The sequence below is a fragment of the Pimephales promelas genome, chromosome 22, assembly GCF_988280905.1.
Source record: "Pimephales promelas chromosome 22, fPimPro1.hap1.1, whole genome shotgun sequence".
Classification (NCBI taxonomy): Eukaryota; Metazoa; Chordata; class Actinopteri; order Cypriniformes; family Leuciscidae; genus Pimephales; species Pimephales promelas.
The window spans coordinates 17,634,335-17,657,506 of NC_142790.1; the positions used below are offsets into that span (position 1 = coordinate 17,634,335).

At 38.9% G+C, this 23,172-nt stretch overlaps 1 protein-coding gene across 12 annotated transcripts in view; it reads left to right on the plus strand.

Moving 5' to 3' along the window:
• The window catches only part of mllt10 (MLLT10 histone lysine methyltransferase DOT1L cofactor), a 59,462-nt gene extending 40,568 nt beyond the window's left edge, over positions 1-18,894 (plus strand). For 4 of the 12 annotated variants that reach the window (XM_039666787.2, XM_039666793.2, XM_039666794.2 and 1 more), the window contains 12 exons: positions 3,137-3,251; positions 6,314-6,386; positions 8,754-8,926; positions 10,515-10,706; positions 10,972-11,045; positions 12,501-12,820; positions 14,818-14,841; positions 15,106-15,243; positions 16,011-16,034; positions 16,347-16,437; positions 16,883-17,095; positions 17,204-18,894. In XM_039666787.2, coding sequence (XP_039522721.2) covers positions 3,137-3,251; positions 6,314-6,386; positions 8,754-8,926; positions 10,515-10,706; positions 10,972-11,045; positions 12,501-12,820; positions 14,818-14,841; positions 15,106-15,243; positions 16,011-16,034; positions 16,347-16,437; positions 16,883-17,095; positions 17,204-17,251 — 1,485 coding nt within the window. In that variant the 3' untranslated portion in view covers positions 17,252-18,894. The remainder of the gene's footprint in view (positions 1-3,136; positions 3,252-6,313; positions 6,387-8,753; positions 8,927-10,514; positions 10,707-10,971; positions 11,046-12,500; positions 12,821-14,817; positions 14,842-15,105; positions 15,244-16,010; positions 16,035-16,346; positions 16,438-16,882; positions 17,096-17,203) is intronic. The other 8 variants (XM_039666795.2, XM_089125814.1, XM_039666788.2 and 5 more) reach the window with 7 other exon arrangements.
• The last annotated feature ends 4,278 nt before the right edge of the window (positions 18,895-23,172 follow it).

Sequence of the window (23,172 nt, forward strand, 5' to 3'; positions counted from 1 at the left end):
TCCCAAGTGCCCAGGTTGTGCTAATGCAATATTTATGTAATTGCGACAGTAATATTAACAGTACGAAGGAAGCCATCTAAGGGCCGCATGTCTACATAACATGTCAGTGGGAGAAGTAAAATTTGTAACTTCAGACCTAATTTTTCAGCTCTTGAAAGACAGTGTTTTGAGTCATTTTGGGTATTTATTACTAGGCTGCTTAAGTATATGGTCTTAATGGATGAATGTGATTGTGTTTGCATTAGCCAGTCAGAGAAGTATGTGTGGTCAAATAAACATTGTGAGAAAAGAGCTGTAATTGGCTATATATGTCGCTTTGAGTCAGTAATTATATTTTATATAAATATAGATATTTTTCGACGTTTTTGAAAGAAGTCTCTTATGCTCATCAGGGCTGCATTTTAATATATCTTAAAATTTAATTTATTCCTGTGATGGCAAAGCTGAATCTTGATCACTGATCCTTCAGAAATGATTCTAACATTCTAATTCTAAATGCTCAAGAAACATTATTATCATTATATATATATTTGTAACATTATACATTTATTTACTGTCATTTTTGATAAATTTAATGCCTTTTTCTGAATTAAAGTATACCTTTCTTCATGAAATAATATTTAAATCATTAATAAATACAGAATAAATGAATCGGCGACTTCAGAATCCCCTCCCACACATTAACGAACTCCTGCGTGTGTTTAGATTGCATTAATAAAGTAAAGTCATTCTTACAGGCCCTTTGGAAGCACACTAGAGACTGAGCACCATCTCTGCCGCTCTCCTGAGCATCTTTGTCTTGACTTGCACTGCTGTAGCAACCGGTCGTTTCTAAGCAACAGGGCTTTGTTTGTGCAGATCTGCCCTCTCTGCAGGCAGGGTGGCCTTACATTAGGAGATGAAGTAAACCCACTGATGGCCTTAATGCTGTAGGGCTCTCGGCGGTCCAGCCCTTTCTAACGCACGCTTACAAATATCATCCATTAGGCATGAAGAGATTTAATATGATGGACTTTTTTCTTTACTAGGTAGTTAGCAGATCAGAAAACAGGTGATGTTTTTAAAAGTATGTCTGGGGTCAGGAATAGAATTCATTTTTATTTGATGTATAACATGGTGTTTTATCATATGAAGAGTTCAGATGCAAAAGCCTCTAAGTGCCATTTGAAATTTTCTTCTAGAATAATCATTTTTATCAAGCTTGTATATTTAAGTTCAGTGATTTCACTTAAATGGCAATGATAATTACCTATTAGTTGTTATTTAAGTGAAATAACTGAACTTAAATATACAAGTTTGATAAAAATCATCATTAAACAAGAAAATTTCAAATGGCATTTAGAGGCTTTTGCATCTGAACTCTTCATATATTCAGTGCAAACAGTCATCCATCAGCATGACTGTCCCTGAGATATTTGCAATTTTTCTTCTTCTCCATCTCTTAACTCTCCCTTTGTGGATGGAAGAATGGTTGGACAAAAAAAGAAATCAGTGGTTGCAAGCTGGGCAGCGGTGACCTTCGACCCCAGCACACACCCCCTAGGCCCACCTCTGTCCCACTATTCGTTAACCTCTACAATGGCGCTGAGAGCCGTAAGCCTCAAACAATCCGGCTGTCCCTCTTTTCCCTGTGCAGGCGCATTGAGCTCTGCTCGCTGATGGGATGAGGGCTGACAGGCTGGACAGAGAGCTGTGTAGTGGGATGAGGGGTTCTGTTCATACTGGTCATGCTCCCTCCTCTCGCCTGAAAGAGGAGTCTGAGGAATAGGGAGGGCCTGCGGGGCCATGAGGGGCCAGAGGAATGCAGGATATTACTTTTTTTCCTTTTTTTCTTTAGAACCAAACCATTAATATGTATTATAATAATGTTAATAATAATATTCGAAGAATTGGCATGCAATTTTTTTTGTTTTTTTACAATTTTAATTGGCAAGGCAGTTCAAATTCAATGTCCGGTTTAGGGTTGGAGTTCCTGATAAACTTCGCTCCATGTCCAAATAAAGCATGAAACCATAAAGAACAATTTTACATGTTGTATTTGTTAGGTAAAGAGCCATAAAAGAAGCAAGGTTTTCAAGGTTGGTTTGTGGGTGTCTATTCATTGGCCATTTGCAAGAGTGGTTTCCATCAATTGTATTTCAGTCTGATATGGTCTGAAATCCTTAAGTTAGACAGACATTATTCTAAAATAACAGAGCAAGAAATCCAATACATTGTAATTTCAGCAAGCATTATTTCCTGTTTGGATCAGATAAGGCCTTGATGTAGATAAAGCAAAGAAAGGAAAAGGAAAGAATGTATTGATTTTATGAAAATATGCAGTGAGAAAAAGGATGGTGAAAATAGGGTGTGTTGTATGAAATGCATAATTGTATTGATCCCCACCCCCAACATATAAAAAGTTTGAGGTCAGTAAGATTTGTAAAAAATAAATAAATAAAATGAACGTCTCTTATGCTCACCCAGGCTTACTTTTTTTTTTAATGTAAATGATGGTAAAGTGGATTTTTTTATTAGCCATTTATGTCACATAATCCTTCAGAAATCAATTGAATATGCTGATTTGAAGAAGAAAAACACCCCTTTTGATTCAGTTATTGCATCCTTGCTGATAGCAGGGTCTGTAAATTTGAATAAATATGAATAATCATCTCTTTTATGTAGTAATTCTTCAGTTCTCGATAGTTCTTCATCCTCCCAATTATTCTCTGCTATTTACAAGATTGTTTTACTGCAAAAGTGTTTGTTAAATTCAAGTCATGTTAAGGTTTGTGTGGTTTCCACCATTCACCAAGTTTGTTGCACTCATGCTGCTATCTCAGAAGCAACACCGCAACCAATCCCAACCACTGTTAGGAAAATAGCGTAATTGGATTAAATAATTAGCTGCAGAAGCACATGGTCTGCATGTTGTACAGGGCTGTGGATCTGCTGTTGCAGGCTCAGCCAATTCTCCTGGCTCACAGGAAATACAGCTGACAGGGTATTTTTTTATCATCCAGCTCTTTGGCCAATGCTGACGCACACATTCATACACGCACATGCAGGGACACGCACTTAGGCACCCGAAATATTTGGAATTTGACAGGTTTTACATCTTTAGTCTAACTCTCTTTCTTATGCTTTTCTTCTTTAGTCAAACTCACTACCGGGATCCTTTAACCTGGCGCCATCCCATATGTTCGGAAACAGGCTGAATCCGAACTCCGCTATGGCTGCACTGATCGCCCAGTCCGAGAGCTCCCCAGCAGGTGAGACACACAGACGGGGAACCACACTGATCTTTAGCTGGTGCTTCCCACTGGCCAGCTTCCTGCTTCCTGCACTCTCTTCTCCAATTTCTCCTCATCCTTCCATTCTTTCTCCACTCCCCTGTGCATGTGGAATGTGTGGTCAGCTGTATCCCCCCCACCTCCTCAGGTCGCAGAGAGAGGGAGAGCCAGAGAACAAAACTCCACGGGACAGAGAGCTGAAAGTGTGCATACCTGTTAAATGAAGCATGCTACCACTCAAACATTTCATTAATCTGCACAATGACCGCAGTGATGACACAGAGGGGATTGCCCTGGGTTTAGGAGGCAGGCATACCTTAGTCTCCCTCCCTCCATCCTGGGCCACTCAACACTTTCCCTGGACCTTGCCTAAACCCTGGGGGTTTCAGTCATGAGCGAATGGGCTTGCAGGACCCTGTCATGGGGGTTGGGGTGGGGAGTGGGACCAGTTGAAAGCAAGAGAGAGGAGAAAAAGAGGAACACAGCCTTTGAGGAATAATGGATCAGTCATGCCCTCCTCCTCAAACAGAGGTCAGGGGGTCATTTGACTAACAATAGGTGGAAGAACACCCGTCCTTAAAGAGACCACCGCTCAAGACTGGAAAGTGCATGCTTTTAGCACAAGCCCGGCTCTTGTCTGGTGATTGTTCTCAGTGCAGCACATCTAAATACATTGAACAAGCTTATATTTGGACATTAAGTTTTCTTTAGGGAAAAAATTAACTCTAAAACGGGCTACTTGTCTCACGAGATACATAGTGTTTATTGTATTTTTTTGGAGCATAAGAGATTTTTTTCATCAGGTCTTTTATCAGATATGAAAGCTTGGTCTGTCTCGTGTATGCTTGGTCTTGTTTTAAAGAAAACAGTCAGTAGAATGCTGAAGTGAAAGCGCTTAAAATTAAAATATGAAAAGTTAAGGAAGTTTAAAACTAATTACTATAGAATCAAAGCCATATATCTAACCAAGTTGTATTCCAAATTTGAAGTTGATATCACAACAATTGAAGTTCCCATGAGATTTTGTTTAGGCATAATAGCAAAAATAGCCACCGGGTGACTTGCATTCCATTGAATTTAATTGTATGCATTTTGCCATAACAAATTAATAAACTTCTGTCCAAATTTCTCTTCTGTCACAATATGGAACCTTAAGACTCAGACCTTTCTGACAATGTGTTTTGTCAAGATTAAAAAAAAGGTTTGATCATAAATTATGAAACATGACGATGCCCAAAAGGGGAGGAGCCAATTAAAGGAATTTAGAGTACCGTTTTTATTGTGACACAACGTCCAATTTCAAAATGGGGTTCACAGGCTGAATCTTGAGTTTGTAAGCTTTCAAATGATATATAATTTGTCAACATTAGATCAGGTGAAGAATGGGATATAATTGTTTAAAACATACAGTGGCAGTAGAAGTTAACAGATTAATGACATGGTCCTTTTTTATACCCTAATCAGGCAACGAATCTCAGGAGACACAAAATATATCAAATTTAAAAAATATGTATTTTGGGTGTTTTATTTAAGTCGAAATGATATAAAAAATTAAATTGAATAATTTTTGCTTAGCATTTTCCACTCTGTGGAACCACTCTGCCTGTTTAATACTTTCATTCAGCAAGGATAAATTAAATTAAGTGATTGTAAAGACATTTATACTGAAAAAGATTACTACAAATAAATGCTGTTCTTTTGAACTTTCTGTTTATCAAAGAATCCTGGAAAAGGTTTCTACAAAAAAAAACACGACTGATTTTAATGTTAATAATAATGAGAAATATTTCTTAAGTAGTAAATCAACATGGCTGTTGTAAATTCAGCTTTGCCATCACATAAATATATATTTCCTTTTAAAATAAATTAAACTAGATTTTAGATTTAAATAAGTTATATTTACATTACTGTTTTTCTATACTTTTGATCAGATGAATGCATCCTTGGTGAGCATAAGAGACTTCTGTCAAACATAATTATATATTATCTTATTATTATGTATTATAATATAACATTTAAATTAAAAACTTTTGTTTCCAACTTGCATACATGCCAGGTATATTACAGCCGTTAAGCCACCCTGTCGTCTAAATATTGGCATCGGTCCTTATATATATATATATATATATATATATATATATATATATATATATATATATATATAAAAAAAAACACTAGTCTAAACGTTTGTCATCATGAGATCTGTGAGACTAACACTGGGCTTGTTAACATTTGAACAAAGTACTTGTTCTTTCCTCTCAATGCTGGTCACCTGTTGCTCATAGGTTTCCACTGTCGTTCAGTCCCCTGTTCTTTCTGTGTTTTTTATTTATTTTTTTTATTTTGTAAAATGATACCCAGTGCTTTCAGGTTCAGCCTGCACTGCAGCCCCAGGGCTGATCCAGGGTCAGGCAAGGGGTCAGCACCATAATAAGTCACACCAGACCTTGGGCGGCTTGCACTGATGTGTCTGCACCCCCACTGGAGCCAGCCTGTGCTTGAGGTGGTAGTGGGCTGGAAAGTGTTAAAAAGAACAAGACTTGAGAAAAAGAAGGAAAGGGGGGAAGGAGGCAATGAGGAAGAGAAAAATGGGATTGGCTTACTGTGATTTGAAGGGGGTGTGGAGAAAAAAAAGAGAGAGACGGAGAGAAAGGAGGGAGGGGGTTGTGCTTGGCGAGACGCATATGTGATTCATTACTTTCACTGCAGAAAATGAAAAGCAGTGTCTGGCATGGGGCCTGCAGGCAGGGCGATGGGAGCCTCCACGGGAAAGAAAGAGCTAGGGTGAGGGGAAGAATGGAGGGAGGGGGAGAGAGAGAGAGAGAGCGAGGTGACTCAGTGACACACTCGGTGGTGTCAGTGTGCAAGCTGAGCCGCCAGAGAGACCACTCTGCAGACCCTAGATGGATTTCTGCGAGGGAGATCTGATGTCTACCAGGCTCACTTTGGATCGAGCCTGACGTTCCTGCATTTCCCAGGCTTCTCTTGTGCCCACATCTGCACAACGGCTCCTTATCGACTGCTCTCTGTTTACCTTTCAGATCAGGAACTAGGAGACGGAGCTCTCGGCTTCTCCAGAAGAGGAAACTCACCAAAGACAAGCCTCTCCCCTCGGTAAGTCCTATTTACATTCCTGAGCTGGACTTCCCCTCCTCCAGGCTCCGAGATTTTGCTCGCCCTCCCTTCCCCCCAGAACACTTATTCACTCACTCCGCTTCTTCCCTTGCGCGCTCACCTTCCGAACAGCAAGCATTTTGAACACTCAGCTGTTGCCCTTATCGCAGTTAAAGCAGCTTCAGAGTTTGATGTGGCGGTGATGTCTCAGAACGCAGAAAGAAACATTCTGTTCATTTTCTGTAACCCAAGATATAGCATTTTTTGCCCCGTGACTGAGGATATAAAATGGATTAATGTTCAAGTGAATATACTGCACAAAATTGCCTCCAGGATGTAATATTTCTGGTTGACAAGGTATGTCAAGTTTCATTTAGATGGCTTCTGTTACTTAATGAGTGGATTATTTGTGTACTTTCATTGCTGCTTCAGTGTATTTCGTGTATGGATATTAATATAAACAATATATTATTTTCAATGCTGTAATTGGCTTTTTTCGGATCACTTTTATCTTTTTTGTGAAATGCGATCAGCTCAATATCAGTGTAAAATCTTAGCTTGTCATTTTGTGAGTAAACTGTTTTGCCTGTCAGTAATTTCAGTATTTAAAGTATAAGGGGACATTCTCACACAACACATGTTTGCTTTCCACTGTGCTGCAAATTAAATATATCCTTTAATATATCCCACAAATCTCATTCAGAAGCATTCTGCACTGTTTTCAGATTACCTGCAAAAATCTGTATCTGCTTTTTCTGTGATCCGCAACGGAGTAGCCATGCAGGATGATATGGGTTCACAGTCCTGTGCTGGAGATTTATTGCCTTGTGGTGCGGATCTCAGCCCAGTCGTAATTACCCCAGAGATAGATTCGCGTTCGCCAGAGATCCCTGATGTAGAGCCCAGAGCTGGATGCATTCATAATAACACAGAATGCTATATGTCCAAACAAGAGCGTACTGAGATTTATGGTGTCAGAGACGCAGGCCCAGGCTCTCTCACTTGCACGAGCTTTGAACTCTGTTTGGCTTTACAGAGCAGTGCATCTGCCTCTGAAGGCATGATGCCAGACAAGAAGTTCAGCTGTGTTGTTAATACAGCAGTGGTCTAGTATCTGTTTGTACACTCAAACTTTTGGTCGTAAATCAGAGCCTTGATGATGATTCAATACAAATGAAATTTACATCAATAACTACAAGCTCTGGACATTTTAACTCAATGGATTATTTTAACAGCCTATCAGCACACATGGCACTGACTGTTTTCAGCGTCTGACTTCTCAATATTTGAACACGACATGAACGCATGAACTTCTTCTCCAGAGCTGGTTTGAGTCACTTTACAAGCTTTTCACCATTTCATTTGAGAAAAAAGAAAATTGAGAAAATTTCATTTGAGTCAAATGCTCGCTGAACCTGAAACTAAAACTGAAAGATCCTAACAAACAAACCGCCTAAAGAAAAGTTTAGTTTAACTTCAAGAAATTATAACAAGTTTCGTGTTACTGTATACTAAAATGTACTTCTAATTTCTAAGGAATGTCATGCAACCAATATATTTATTCATCCATGTATTACATTTTTACAGTTCTGTTGTGCAGTTCTGTATTTTACAAAAAATAAAAATGTTAATTTTAAAGTTTTATTGTCAATTAATTGTTGAATTTTCATTTGATTACATTTTAAAAGCTTGATTAAATAGTTTATGTAAATATGTATTAAATGAATCATACAAAATCAGTCCCCCAAAAATATTAAATAAAATGAAGAACATTGAATTTAGTGGAGAATAAAATGGAGTTCATGCGGACCTGACTTAGCTACTCTGTGGAGTTTAATTCTGAAATTTACATGATTCATTCTCAAGGTCTAAAAAATAATTGGTAAGCGTTTCCTTCCCCATTAAAGGGATACTCCACTTTTTTTGGAAATAGGCTCATTTTACCACTCCCCCAGAGTTAAACAGTTGAGTTTTACCGTTTTCGAATCCAATGAGACCAGAAAGTCAATGAGACCAGAAACTGTCTGGTTACAGATATTCTTCTAAATATCAAAAAATCAATTGAATACTTTCGAAAACGGTAAAACCCAACTGTTAAACTCTGGGGGAGTGGTAAAATGAGCCTATTTCCAAAAAAAGTGGAGTATCCCTTTAATGGTACATTTAATTTTATGATAAATATCGATATTTTATGATATGGAAAAAAATATATATTTTTAATATTTTTGTTCATATTGCCCAGCCCTAGTATCACTGATGCTTAGCTTACCTGCTCTGACATGAATTTACATTTTAAATTCACAATGAGACAAATTTAGCTGTATGTGTGTGTGTATATCTCACTTGTGGTCTTGAATATGATTTTAGGTCTCCGTTAAGTGGGCTTCATATCAGATATGACTCGTCAGGACCGTTGGTTCCAGGACTCGGCTCTGGTTCGGATCCATTGCCCCCTGTGGTCACCAGCATTGACCAGCTGCTGGAACGGCAATGGAACGAAGGACAGCAGTTCCTCCTACAACAGGGCCCACAAGGAGATGGTGAGAGGCTTTTTTACACTTTTAGAATGATGTATGTTGCTTCTGTCTAGAATACTAAACCTCAACACTCAAAGCACAGAGTTCTTTGGCCTTGTCTTGATTTCACTGTGTTGGTCTTGCTGCAGATGTTGTTTAGCGATCCAGTTAAACCAGCTTGAGTATTAAACTTTACGTAACTCATCTCTCAGAGACATGAATAGTTCCTCAAATTATGTGGCTTGTTGAGAAGGCAAGTGCTGTTTTTTTAAGTGATACAACTTATGATTTTCAACTGGCAGAGCCATTATTTGGGACAAAATGTAATAGAGACCTTCCAGGTCGACTCTTTTGACCTTGGTAGTAAACAACCACCCAGAACACCTTAACAACTGCATAGCAACATGCTAAAACTCACTCAGCTTAGTTACCATATAGCAACAGCAACACCCTGGAAACCCGCTTACTACACATTGGCTTTAGCATTGAAAATATTACAACACAAATTCATTGATTTTTTTTATTCATTGATTTTTTTATTTTTTATTTATGTATTATTTTTCTAGTCTAGCTGAGAGGGTTTACTGTAGATATCAAAAGGCATTTTAAATTTATTTCTCATTAGCACACTAAAAGCCTTTATTATTTATGCTCATTGAAAGCCTTGAGAAGGCTCATCTCATGGAAATTGTTGCTGTTATATTGAGTTTAATTCATCCCTTTTAATCTCTGGGTGCATAATGATAAACTTGGATATATTGCTTTCACTCAATATTCTATTTAAAGCAAGAATAATTACTTAAGTCATAAATGATATTTTACTGCATGTCAGTCAAATAATATGCCTGTTAAAAACATGTAATTACATCTGTCCCCATAATGTGAGTAATTAATTTATTGGTTAATGCCACCGTAATTATGAGCTTCATTACCTGTCTGTAGCTTGTGTAGTTTCATGATTGGCTAAGTAATTTTTGCGAGGAGGTAGTAGTGAATTTGTCAGTAGCGGCAGGTCGGTTTGTAGTGTCAGGATTGTGTGAATGAGCCGCAGCTGTTTCTGTTATGATAGAGGCTCCTCTGACGACGTGGGGGGAAGTCTGACAAACGCATGGAGATGCCTGCACAGGAAGCGCTAGGACGGTTGATTCTGTTCACCGCTGATATGGGGCCAGTTCTGCGGTTTCACTGACACTGCATCTGGTTTGCATTTGGCTCGGGGTTGCCGCCCCCCTGATCAGTGCCGTGTGATCCTCCGCGAGCGTGCGGGAAAGAGCGGAAGTCTGTCGTTGTAGTTCCTTCTGGAGGTCTTGAACCGCACTTGTGCCGATGTCGTTTTCGTGCTTGTGGTATCGGGTTCGCTGCTTCTTAAAGACTTTATGTCGGTGGTTTGTAACCACTTTTATTTTTGCCGTCAAATCTTGTCAAGTCCACTTTCTTTCTATATATCACTTCATACTTTAATTACAGATTGTTTAAAACTTCTCCACTGTAACGAACAGAAAAATAACACAATCGATGCAAACTTCAAATGTAATTCTGCTATAAAACGGCTCTAAAATTAAGATTATTTGATGGATATGTTTTTATGTGTGTTTTTTTTTTTTGTGTCCAGTTCTGGGAATGCTTAAGTCCCTGCACCAGCTCCAGGTGGAAAACCGGCGCCTGGAGGAACAAATCCGAACTCTTACCATGAAAAAGGAACGACTGCAGCTCCTGAGCGCTCAGCTCTCTGTGCCTTTCACCCCCACGAGCACCACGGCCACCACTGCCTCATCTCCTCTGTACCCCAGCAACACTCACCCAGGTGAGCAGTCTCCACTACCTTCTGCCTCTTGTCTACCCGTACAGTTTTCACAAACTCCATCTGGACAGTCACAGTCCAATCCCACCCCAAACACCCCCTCCTCCCGATGCACATAATCACACATACACGCATACGAGACCACCTCTCACCCGTCCGACCCCCTTCCTCCCCTCTGTTCTGCTCACGGAGCCTCCTCTCCCAGCTCAACTCTAGCTAATCTGGTCTCCGCATTCATGTCAAGTTGCAAAATCTCTCTCTCCTCCAGACATGCTGCACAGCAAGAGCATTCAGCTAGGCAGCAGTGTTTTAACAGAGTCCTCTCAACCCTTGCCCACTCAGGTAACTTCCTCTACCCCTGCTCTGCAGATGCCATCTGCTGGGACTGAGCACCTCTTTAGTTGAGTCAAGTGTTATTTTATGTATATCTGTACATAGTTAAGTGTAGGGCTGGGCGGTATGACGATGCATATTTTGGCGAAGATGTAAAGTGTCTATCGTTACAGATTTTACTCTCTTGCTTATGTCACAGTATGTAAATATATCTGCGTAGCACAGTACTACTTAGTTACTGACATGTTAGGGTGATAAAGAAACATGCATGAATAAGAAAATAAGGAGGATGTGCGTGATGTTAATGAGTCTAAAAGCCATGAAAAAAAAAACTATGCGCTCGTGCTGGAAAGGAAATCCACCTCTCAGACAGCATGTGATCCCCAAATCGGTCCTTTCATGACTTATTGCATGTAAAAGGTGAAATACACACATACAATTGTCAAAAAAGGCCCATTGTGGGGAGTTTCACGTAAACACAGTGAACACTATGTCTGAAGGGAAAAATGTGTCGGTATGTTAGATCCGTGCATGAGGTCTTAAAGTGACAGCAGCCTAATATACCTGCTACTGTCTGCATCATTAATGTTAATCAAACAACAAAAGAGGACGAAAATCACTCACTGCTCTTGACTAAATAACTAAATAATTAGTTCATGCTGAACAAACTCCTATTGAGAGATTGACTAACTTAAACGCCTCTGATGGGTTCATGTGCTCAAAAAACATGTCTGTGATTGGCTACAATGGTCAATGCTGCAAGAAACCTTGGATGGTCTTTACAGTGCTCTCACACAAATACAGGAGCATTTGAAAGCAGAGCTTATCAGCGGGTAGTAAATTAACCCGGTTCTTGTACCACCTGTACTGCAGAAGGACTAGTACCGTTATGTTTTTAAAATTTTGACTTGGTACCGAAGTACCGGTACTTTTGACTACCCTAGTACGTACTATTCGTTAAATAAACCTACTTTACCTCAAAACTTAATTTATGTTGTTTGTCCTTTTTCTTTTTTTTTTCTTTTTTTTTATTACTTAAAATATATATAAAAAATGTGATGTGTGTGTGTGTGTGTGTGTATATATATATATATATATATATATATATATATATATATAACACACAGTTTTTCGTGAAATACAATTTCTCATTTCGTAAAATAGGATTTTGGTCATATCGCCCACCCCTAGTCGAGTGTTTCAGTGATGTGATGGTGTAGAACGTAGTTGCATCGTAAAGTCAGATTTTTCTGATAATTGGTGGCTGTGTGATGTTTAAGTGATTTGCAGCTTCCTGTAATTTAAAATGTAATTCGTATGATGGTGCATCTCTTTGGTTGGACAGGTACAGGAGGTGCCTCTCTCACGTTGACCTCTCTTTTCTCCCTCTCTCTCTCTCTCTCTCTCTCTCTCTCTCTCTCTCTCACGCTCTTGTGCTTTCTCTATTCTTTCTTTTCCTTTCAGGATCCCCTGTCTGGTGGCCATAGTAGCGGAAGTAGCACGTCCTCTCTCTCCACCCCTCCTTCTGCGGCCCACAGTCCCCCCCAGCAGCAGGTGAATGGAGTCGGCATGGCCGGGGTGGCCATCCAGCCTGGCAATGCCAACTCATCCCTACCTGCCATAGCCGGGGTGACTGGCCTGATGGGCGCTCTGCAAGGAAACCAACTGGCCATGGGTGGCATCGTGGGCGCCATTAACCGAGTGCTCCAGAACAACAGCCCCCTGCCCCATCCCTCAACAGCTACTAGCACATCCCTGCCCTTGTCCAACAGCCTCAGTAACAGGTAAGAACTGGCACTCGTTGTCTTACCATTAACTAATAAACCTGATTCATTTAGGATTTACTTTACTATATGATAACATGGCCTGGATTAGCGATGAAATGGCAGGTGATGCTGATGAAGATGTGGAATTATGTGCAAATCTCATGGAAATATTAAATTAATAAAAATAAATGCAACATACAGTACCATTTAAGCCTAGTTCACACTACATGATTTTAAAATGTCGGGCTGAACTGTGCAGTTTACACTACATGACTTGCTCTCAGTGAAATCATGAGTGTTTAAGTTGTTTAGCTGTTCACACCACACAACACAACGTGATTGATCCACAACAGGAGGTAACTCACTACAGGAGTTAACAACGCACTACATAGAGATACAACCACGATCGGATGATAAGAGCATATCGTTTGTGACTCAATGAGAGCTGTTTCAGTACTATAGTACGATCTAAATCCTGAAAATAATCAAACAAATAACGAGTTGACAACAACACGATTCTATCTGGTCTAGAAACCATGTTTTGTCACGAAAAACCACGCAATAAAACGAACCAGAAATGACGCGAAACTGCAGAGAAGAACACAACACGCGAATATGGACGTCAGACAGAAACTAGTGCTGCACACTGTTTGCTTGACGATCTGCTCTGAGAAAAAAAAATGCAAAAAAGAAAAGAAAAAGTAAGATTTACCTGGTGTCCTCAACCCATGCGTTGCTATGATTGGCTGTACTCATGACATCACTGAGATTGAGTCGCGCGACTGCTCGAGATATCTAGCATGCTAGATATTTTTCTGAGCTCGGTGACGTGTCTGCGAGGTGTCTGCGAGCTGTCTTTGGTGCGTTGTTGGCTCTTTCACACTAACGGATTGGCGAGCGTTAATCGTCCGCTAATCGCCCGCGTTTTGCACGCGATAACACCCTGACTTGTCGGCGACTCAACGATTTGCAAATCGGGCTTAAATCGGGCTTAAAATCACGTAGTGTGAACTAGGCTTTATAAGTTTGGGGTATGCATTATTTTTTTTTTTGATAGAAGTACTCTATGCTCACTAAGGAATTTAATTGATAAAGAAGTACTGTAAAAATAATATTACCATTTAAAATAACTACTTTCTATTGTAATATTTTAACGTTGTTTATTCTTTTGATGGTAAAGCTAAATTTTCTAGCCTGGTTAAAACCAGACCATTCTCACTTGTAACTGAGTCATGGTCTGGCTACGCTTCATAGACAAATCATTTCCAAAGGGGCGTCACCAACAGACGTAGCTCAAATGCATAGACCTAAAACCAATCAGAGCGATGAAGGAGATGATGTTTGCAGAGTGACTTTTGTCTGTTATAGAACAAATTATTTTTTTTTTAAACTTTTTTTTAGTTAGTATAAATGAGCTGACACTGATTAGCTACTTGCTCTATTATTATTTAAAATTAACAGCAAGAAAACTAGAAGTGAATGTGCTTAATAAATCACACACAGTAAACTAAACCTTAACAAGAAAAAATTTGGGATGAATTTGGCAATTTAGACACGCAAACTGGGTGCTGGTGCAGTAAAGCGCACATGCTCTGGCAGATTCGACTTGAAGTCGTTACAAAAAAAGCCAGTTATAGAGTTTTAATGAGGGTGTTCAACTATATCCGTCACACCCCTAGTTCCATGGTGGCATCCATCTTTGTAAATATACAAAATCTGGTTCACCGTCGCTGTGCTTTCGTTATCGTGTAAAGCCCGCCCCATCGTTTCTGATTGGTGCCGCGATTTCAACGGATTAGAAATGGGCTTGAATGAGCTGTTTGCCAGACTAACTTGAAGAGCAAATCTAAATTTGCTGGAAGCTGTCTGTTTTATTTTTATTTTGGGTGAATTGTGACAGACATATTCATGAGATTCATCCATACAGCTTGGCACTGTGATGCATTCATATTTGCTTAATTTCATATCTTTTCTGCTTCCCGATCTCTCTTTTGCTTGCTGTTTTTGAAATGCAGCAGCATGGCTACTGTGAAAACCAGGTGAGGTTTGGCTTGTTTGCCCTTTTTTCCCCACACTTGCTCATTTAGTTCTTACACCTTTGTGTTTTTTGCGCCTGTATGTCTGCCTCTGAAACGAACTTGTCTTGTAGTTCAGGTTGAACAGCGGATGTTGTCTTCATAAACGGCCCTCCTCTCCAGTAGTTATCATTAGTGTTCTTACTTTAGTATACAGAAAGCATTGATGTTTTTGAGATGTTGCACATTTAGTTTTCTAATGGGGGTTTATGTACTTTTTTTTTGCAGTGCTTTGCAAGGAAACCACCTGGCCATGGGTGGCATCGTGGGCGCCATTAACCGAGTGCTCCAGAACAACAGCCCCCTGCCCCATCCCTCAACAGCTACCAGCACATCCCTGCCCTTGTCCAACAGCCTCAGTAACAGGTATGAACTGGCACTCGTTGTCTTACCTTTAAGTAATAAACCTGATTCATTAAGGATTTACTTTAAAGTTAGAGGCCTTAGCTGAGGATCCGTATTTCAGGGTCATGATAACATACTCTAGATTAGCGATGAAAAGGCAGGTGATGCTGATGAAGATGTGGGATTATGTGCAAATCTCATGGAAATATTAAATGAATAAAAATAAATGCAACATACACTACCATTTATTTAAGTTTTGGGTATGTATGCATTTTTTTTTTTATGTCCTCTATGCTCACTAAGGAATTTAATTGATAAAGAAATACTGTAAAAATAATATTATCATTTAAAATAACTACTTTCTATTGTAATATTTAACATTGTTTATTCTTGTGTTGGTAAAGCTGAACTTTCATTAGCCATTACTCCTGACTTCAGTGTCACATGAAATATATATATATATATTTAAATAAGTGCAAAAGAATAGGATATAAATGTTATTGGATCAATTTAATATACCTTTTTGACTAAACAAATACATTTTGACACCAATCTTTTGAATGATAGTGTATAAATATACTATATTAAAAATTTGTATATCTTTTTATCCATTGTATTTTTAATTGAAAAACCTTTTGTTTGTTTTATTTTTATTTTGGGTGAATTTTGACGGACATATTCATGAGATTCATCCATACAGCTTGGCACTGTGATGCATTCATATTTGCTTAATTTCATATCTTTTCTGCTTCCCGATCTCTCTTTTGCTTGCTTTTTTTGGAATGCAGCAGCATGGCCACTGTGAAAACCAGGTGAAGATTTGCTTGTTTGCCCTTTTTCCCCACACTTGCTCATTTAGTTCTTAAACCTTTTGTGTTTTTGTGCCTGTACGTCTGCCTCTGAAACAAACTTATCTTGTAGTTCAGGTTGAACAGCTGATGTTGTCTTCTTAAACAGCCCTCCTATCCAGTAGTTATCATTACTGTTCTTACTTTAGCATACAGAAAGCATTTCATTTTAATTTATATTTAATACTTTTGTCTGGCCATGGCAAAGATGTTTTTGAAATGTTACACGTTTAGTTTTCTTATGGGAGGTTTTCTTTATAACACTTTTGTTTGCAGTGCGGAAAGGCTTTTCACCGAACAGCACAGGCAGATCCTCCTCCATCAGCACCAATTGCAGCAGATTTTCAACTCCCAGCAGGTCACGCCGGTAAGCGGAGCACCTACACACTCTCCAGCACACATCTACAGAATATAGCATTCACATTTCTTCACGTGACTTTTAACATCAGGATAGCCCACATTGCAGCTTATTATGGCCATGATCATTCTTATTAGGCAAGATGATGCTGTCCTTTTGTAATGTTTGAGATGAATCTGCAATCATGCATAATTCCAAGAAAATTGGAATATACATGTTTGCATACAAAACACCATGCCGGTTAACCGGTTAATTATGAGAGTCCATAATGGGTCTTTCTCAGATGTGTTTATTTTAGCATCCTGGCTGCTTGTAGAAACAACTTGGAATTGCAATTTTGAGGGAACTCTTGCCATATTTCTGTGCAATATGCATCAGATGGTCTGTGGGCAGTCTGTGGGTGTGCCATATTTGTCTAGACTTCTCATCATACTCTGCCTGTCTGTCTGTTTAGGAACAGCAGCAGGTTCTGCTCTATCAGTTAATGCAACAACAGAAGCAGCAGCAGCAACAACAACAGCAGCAGCAGAATGACATACAGCTGCCAATCAACAGCCTCCTGCCCGGCATACAGCCAGCCATCTCCACAAACCCCTTCCTCGCCATGCACAACGACAACAACCCTCCCAAAACTGGAGCTGGTACTGCAACTATCAAACAGACAAAAGTATTGACACACATGATTCATTTTAAAAATCTTCAATATAATGTATAGATTTAAGAAGCACGTTGACAATGCTGTGATTTATTCAAAGTGTGTGCTTGTTTTATTCAGAGACTTGGGGAGAAGGCTGTGTCTGTAACAGGACAGGAGAAGACCTGATGCAAAAAAAATGATTAAAAAAACATCATGTTGGAGGAGTTCTGCCTTCTGGATCCCTCTCATCTGTCCACCCCAACAGGCTGGCAATCTGAGCAGAGCAGCAAGACCAGAACGTTCACCCACCGCACAAAAGCCTCACCAGCACCAGCCTTGATTTGAACACACACACACACACACACTCTTTTGCCAGTTTGATGCCCATCTGGCAAACAACATGCTGCACTGAGTTTGAGTAAATCACTTGCTGTAAACTTACTGGGTCCCATGGGGCCCAAATGACAGGCTCACACACACATATGTGCACACAGGCGCAGTCTTTCTCACTCTGCCAGTGTGCTGAAAATGACACACTGGTGCGAGTCTCTGTGGGCGGAAAGTGGAGACGGAGGTCTCGGTTGGTGGCGCTTCTGGAACAGTGTTACCTCTCTGTACCCCTTTAACAAGGAACTTCTCGTGATAATCTTAATAAAAGCCCGGTCGTAGTTGTCCGTCTGTGTATTTAAAGGCATCAAATGTTTCAAAGCTGACATTTGCGCACCATGAAGGCCTTCTCCGCATCCCGATCTTGAGCTTCTCCTGTGAGGAGGCGGCGTCCCAAAGGTCCACAAATTTGTCTCTCTGACCCTGCTGCACTCTTTGAAGAGCAACTACCTCTCAAGCCAGGACACATAGACGAGGCCCTGAACCCAAGTGCCTGGCCCCATCTCCAAGCTCTCAGCGAGGGGCCGCGTGCTGGAGACGCTGCCAGTCTCTTCCCCCCCTCCCCCTTTTCCAGTCGATCCATTTTTGTGAAATTAATTAATACCAATCGGCGTCACTCAGGCAATACCAGTTCAGAGAGTCGCAGATCTCTGCCTGTACAGTGATTACACTGAAGAGAAAAAAAAAAACTGATTTCGAATGTTTGTGTTGCATTGATCATTTTTGAAGCCACGTTTCTATTGTTCTTTTTTTATTTATTTGCATTTGTTGCATGTTGGGCGCAAGGTAATATTTTAACGCTCAACTCACAAAATGTTTTTATACTACTGTACAAAATTCTCAGCTCTTTTGAGTCTCGTAAACATTTTGATGAACATGTCTGGTGTTTGAAGTTCTAAGAAAAGAAAAAGCCTACTTGATGATTTTGTGGTCTTGTAAATACGCCTGTTTTTCCTCTTTTCTTTTTGTTGCGATGTAAATCAACAGATGCATATTAAGAATAAGCTGTCAGAATAAATAAGATTTAGTTTAGCACACCTTTACCTCTTTTCTGTTGTAAATACATATTTGTGATTCACTTAGTGGTGTGAAGGACTGTTTTAAAGCACTGTCGGTGTGTTCAGAACTTTTTCAACAGGCTTTACACAAGACTGGTGACTGAATAAAGTGTATTAATTTATTTTTGTATGTGCAGGGACTTCTCTCTCTTTTTTTTTTTTCTTTTTTTTGCACCGTTTTATTGATGTGGTTTTATACGTTATAGATGTGGTATGTCCACGTTCTCATGTATCTGTACAGAAATTATGCAAAATCTCTAAAGTTTGTATTTAAAACACCGAAAGTGAAACCACACGAGTCCTGCTTCATATTAAGAAATTCTGAACACTGAGATTGTAGTGTTGCGCTTTTTTCAGTGATAAATTAAAATCTGTTTATAACAATTCTTGCATCTTGCAGTGTCTTTTTTACTTAACAGATTAAAAAAAACTAATTTACTTCCTTGGATTTTTAAGTACAACCAACATGGCTATTTAAGTAATTTTAACTTAAAGGGATAGTTAATTTTGAAATACATTTTTGATATGTTTTAGCTTACTTCAAGGGCATCCAAGATGTAGGTGTCTAAACGTATTTAGATACATCAAAATTGTCTTCCATTGTGATTTCCTGTATAACTAAATATGTTTAGATCTTCACAGTGAAAGGTAAAACTTCCGAAATCTCTGTGTAAACAATGAGTGACGCAAGCGATCACTTCCGGCGCATGCGCAGACCGAAGCGCCCGTCCCTTCAGATCAGTTGGACATGGCTGTGCTTACACAAGGTAAAAACTATATAATTACTGTTCGTTTTCTCACACAAACCGCTCATTTCGTGTCTTAGGCCATCAATGTGTACTTACATTTACGAGTCATTAAATCCTGTTTAATTTGGACTTCTCTGTGCATGCTCTTTTAGGAGATCCCCATTGACTTCCATTATATGACTAATAGACAACAAAGGTTTGACCTAAAAATATCAAAATTGAAAATACTGTGGAAACAAAAACACCTACATACTGGATGCCCTTGAGGTAAGCTAAAACATATCAAAAATTAATTTCAAAGTGAACTATTCATCTAACATTAAACTGACTTAGATGAGTTGAATCTTGTATAACTTACAAAAAAAAGTTAATGTAAAAATTTGTTGTTATAACCAATTGGTTATATAATTTGTTGTAGCATAGCAATTCAAACAAGATGATTAGTTTTCTACTGAATTTCTGTATGCATTTAAATCCAAGTTGTGCTGGAATAGAGACTTGCTAACTACTTTTGATTAAAAGAATGTATCATTTGTAATACAGGATCATAAGTATTCCAATTACAGAGTTATCTGGTTAAATTGGTTCCAGTTAAAATGAGAAGGAATTATATTAAGTGCTTTAGATTCTTAAAATATATTTCCATATTATTGTCATTATGTCATTACCCATCCTCATGTTGATCCAAACCTGTGTGTAATTCACTCTTTCTGCAGAAGGATGTTGATAAAACTATTTTGGTTCCTATTGACTTCCATTTTTGTCCATTTTTGTCATCAACATATCATCTTTTGTGTTCAGCAAGAGGTAAAAAAAAAAAAAGTTTGGAGCAACATGAGAGTAAAATGACATAATTTTCATTTTTGGGTGAACTATCCCTTTAACACCTCCCCCTTAACTACAATAGTATAATTATTGCACAGCCTCAATGTAGTTGCCACACTAGAATGCTGTATTGAGATTTATCGAATGAAAGTTCGTATCTATAGCACGAATGTCATTTCTCGTGAACTCCCCACCCCCCTCCCCCTAAACCTACCCCAGGGTTTTTGGTGTGTAGCATAAGCACGCAAAAAATCATTTTTGGCGTATAAATGCCACCGAGAAATGACATTTGTGGTATAGATGCGCATCTTCATGAGACTGTGTTGCAGAGATATCAGAGATTTATCATGCATTTCTTCCACCCATCCATGCATGATCAGGAAAACAGGCCTGGTTTCACAGACAGGGCTTGGATTACACCAGGATTAGGCCTTGGTTTAATTAGTGCATTTAAGTAGCCTTTATAAACATGCCTTAGAAAAACACATTACTGGTGTGAATCTTCAGACAAAACAATAGCGCTGACATTTTAAAATATGCCAGTGTAAGTTGCGTTCATTTAAAACAGCTCAAACATGCATTTTAGACTGGGGGAAAGACACTGTTAACTATATAACTATTTCCCCCCTTCTATTCTCAGGAACCCCCATATTTCTGCGGCCTGTGCTTGTGTTTGCTATTTGGGGAGTGGAACCCATTTCTCAGCATGACCCCCAGGGACCTGCCCACTGTCCCAGCCCAGCTCAGAGCGCTCCTGCTGTGGGAACAGCAGGCCCCTCTCTCCCCTCAGCTCCATCAAGCTGTCCACACGACTGACCACCCACTGACCCCTGACCCCTCCGCCCCAGCCTGATACGCTCAAAGCCGCATGCACACAATGGGGCCAGTGACAGCATTTACGCATCTTAAAAATCATCGCTTTATTTTAATCGGATGAAAGCATTCTTGGAAATTTGTAAAATCGCCGCCGCTCTTTTCCCATGATTAAATAAGGAACTCTTTTACCAGCTAAATGTGACTTAGAGTTGTTCAATAATATTTTTATTCCATTTGCACGGCAGCGATAAATCAAATATTTCCACCCAGTTAGTGATGTCTTTGTGTAAATGCCCGCTCAGAGACCAGAGAGTAATAGGAGGACGAGGGCATAGAGCCGCTAAAGCCTTGTGTCACTCACTCCCTGTCCACCAGGTGCACTGGAGGGGGGATTCAGATAGAAAAATCCCACTAAAGATCCTTAGGGACGATTCATTTTCACCCCTGCTGCCGGTAAGGAATGGATTCAGCTTACAGGTAGGTAACAAAAGCTGCTAACTGACAGAGCTGGAGGGGAGGGGACTGGTTTATCCTCCTTTTCTTTCTCATTCTCGCCATAACTGTAACCCTCAATGACCATGTCAAACTGGAATTTAGGAATATTATTGGGCCACAATGAAAATGTGTGTTTTGAGCTCCGGTCTGTGAATTAATTGAGCTATTAAAGACAGCCTGAAAGGCAGACGTTCACGTTATCGTTGCTCATAAGGATGAGATGAATGAATCTGAGGTGAATTACTGGAGCAGACTTTTGTAAACAGAAATCTCTGCTTCAGTTCTCTTTTGATCAAATTTATCCAATTCATCCACTTCCTGTGCTAATCTGGTGTTGGTTTTATATAAATAATTTTGAATAATAATCTTTATTATAATTATTAGTGCTGTCAAATTTGACTAATCGTGATCAATCGCATCAAAGTTTTTGTTTATATAATAGATGTGTGAATATATACACTGTAAAAAAATCTTTAAGGATTAGTAATCACAACATTTTTTTCTTTTGTCAAATTAACTTAAATAATTTATTTAGTTCAGATAACATAATTTTGAGTTTCTGATGATTAAATCATTCTCCTTCATTGTATTAACTCACTTTTTCAATTTCAATGAACGTAAAATTAAGGCAACCAGGTTACTTACTTTTTTAAGTTAAACCAACAATATTTTTTTGCCAGTATGTATATATATATATATATGTGTGTGTGTGTGTGTGTGTGTGTGTGTGTGTACACACTCATATATATTATATAAATAAAATGCTTATGTTAGGCCTACATGTTATTCAGTTTGACAGGATAATTATATAATTATCCATATAAATGAGAAGTTGTATATATATATATATATATATATATATATATATATATATATATATATATTTATATATACACTGTATATAATTAATTCATATTCATTTATATATATACTGTATATAATTAATTCATATTCACACACACACACACACACACATATATATATATATATATATATATATATATATAATTCATTCATTCCTATCACATATATGCAGTCTGTTTAGTGTAGTGTTTAAAATAAAACATGCATTCATTATTTAGTGGAATTATTAGCAGATGATATTTGACAAATGACATTTGGTTCTTTATCAAAAGAAAAAGGATTAAAGGTCCAATCAAACATCCTTCCAGATGATTCTGAACCACTGAAGCCACATGCTTGTATTACTACTATTAAATCAAACCCATCAGCAGAGATCCTGCCCACTCTCAGCATCTAATGCACTTTTCTTTCTTTCTTTCTTTCTTTCTTTCTTTCTTTCTTTCTTTCTTTCTTTCTTTCTTTCTTTCTTTCTTTCTTTCTTTCTTTCTTTCTTTCTTTCTTTCTTTCTTTCTTTCACCTATCTTTCTCCTCCCTGTTTCGTTCATGCTGATGATTTCCAGCTGTTCAGGCACCATTCTGTTACATCTGCTTCTGCTTTAGTAATTAATAGCTCACTTTCCTCTCCCAGTCAGACAACCCCCCCCCCCCACACACACACACACACACCTCCAGCCACTCTCTCACACACTCTTCTCTCCCCCTGCCTTATCAGACCTGTCAATCATGTCCAGGCTGTTTAAACACAGCACTGCTGCCTCCCCCTCTTGCTTTCTTTCTCACTTACTCTCTATTTTTCTGCTTTCTCTCTGACTTTCTTTCTCTGTCTTTATCTCTTGCTTGTTGTGTGCTCTATCTTTCTTCACTTCTTAGCTGCACCCCTCCTCCTCCTCCTCTTCCTCTGGGTTTATTCATT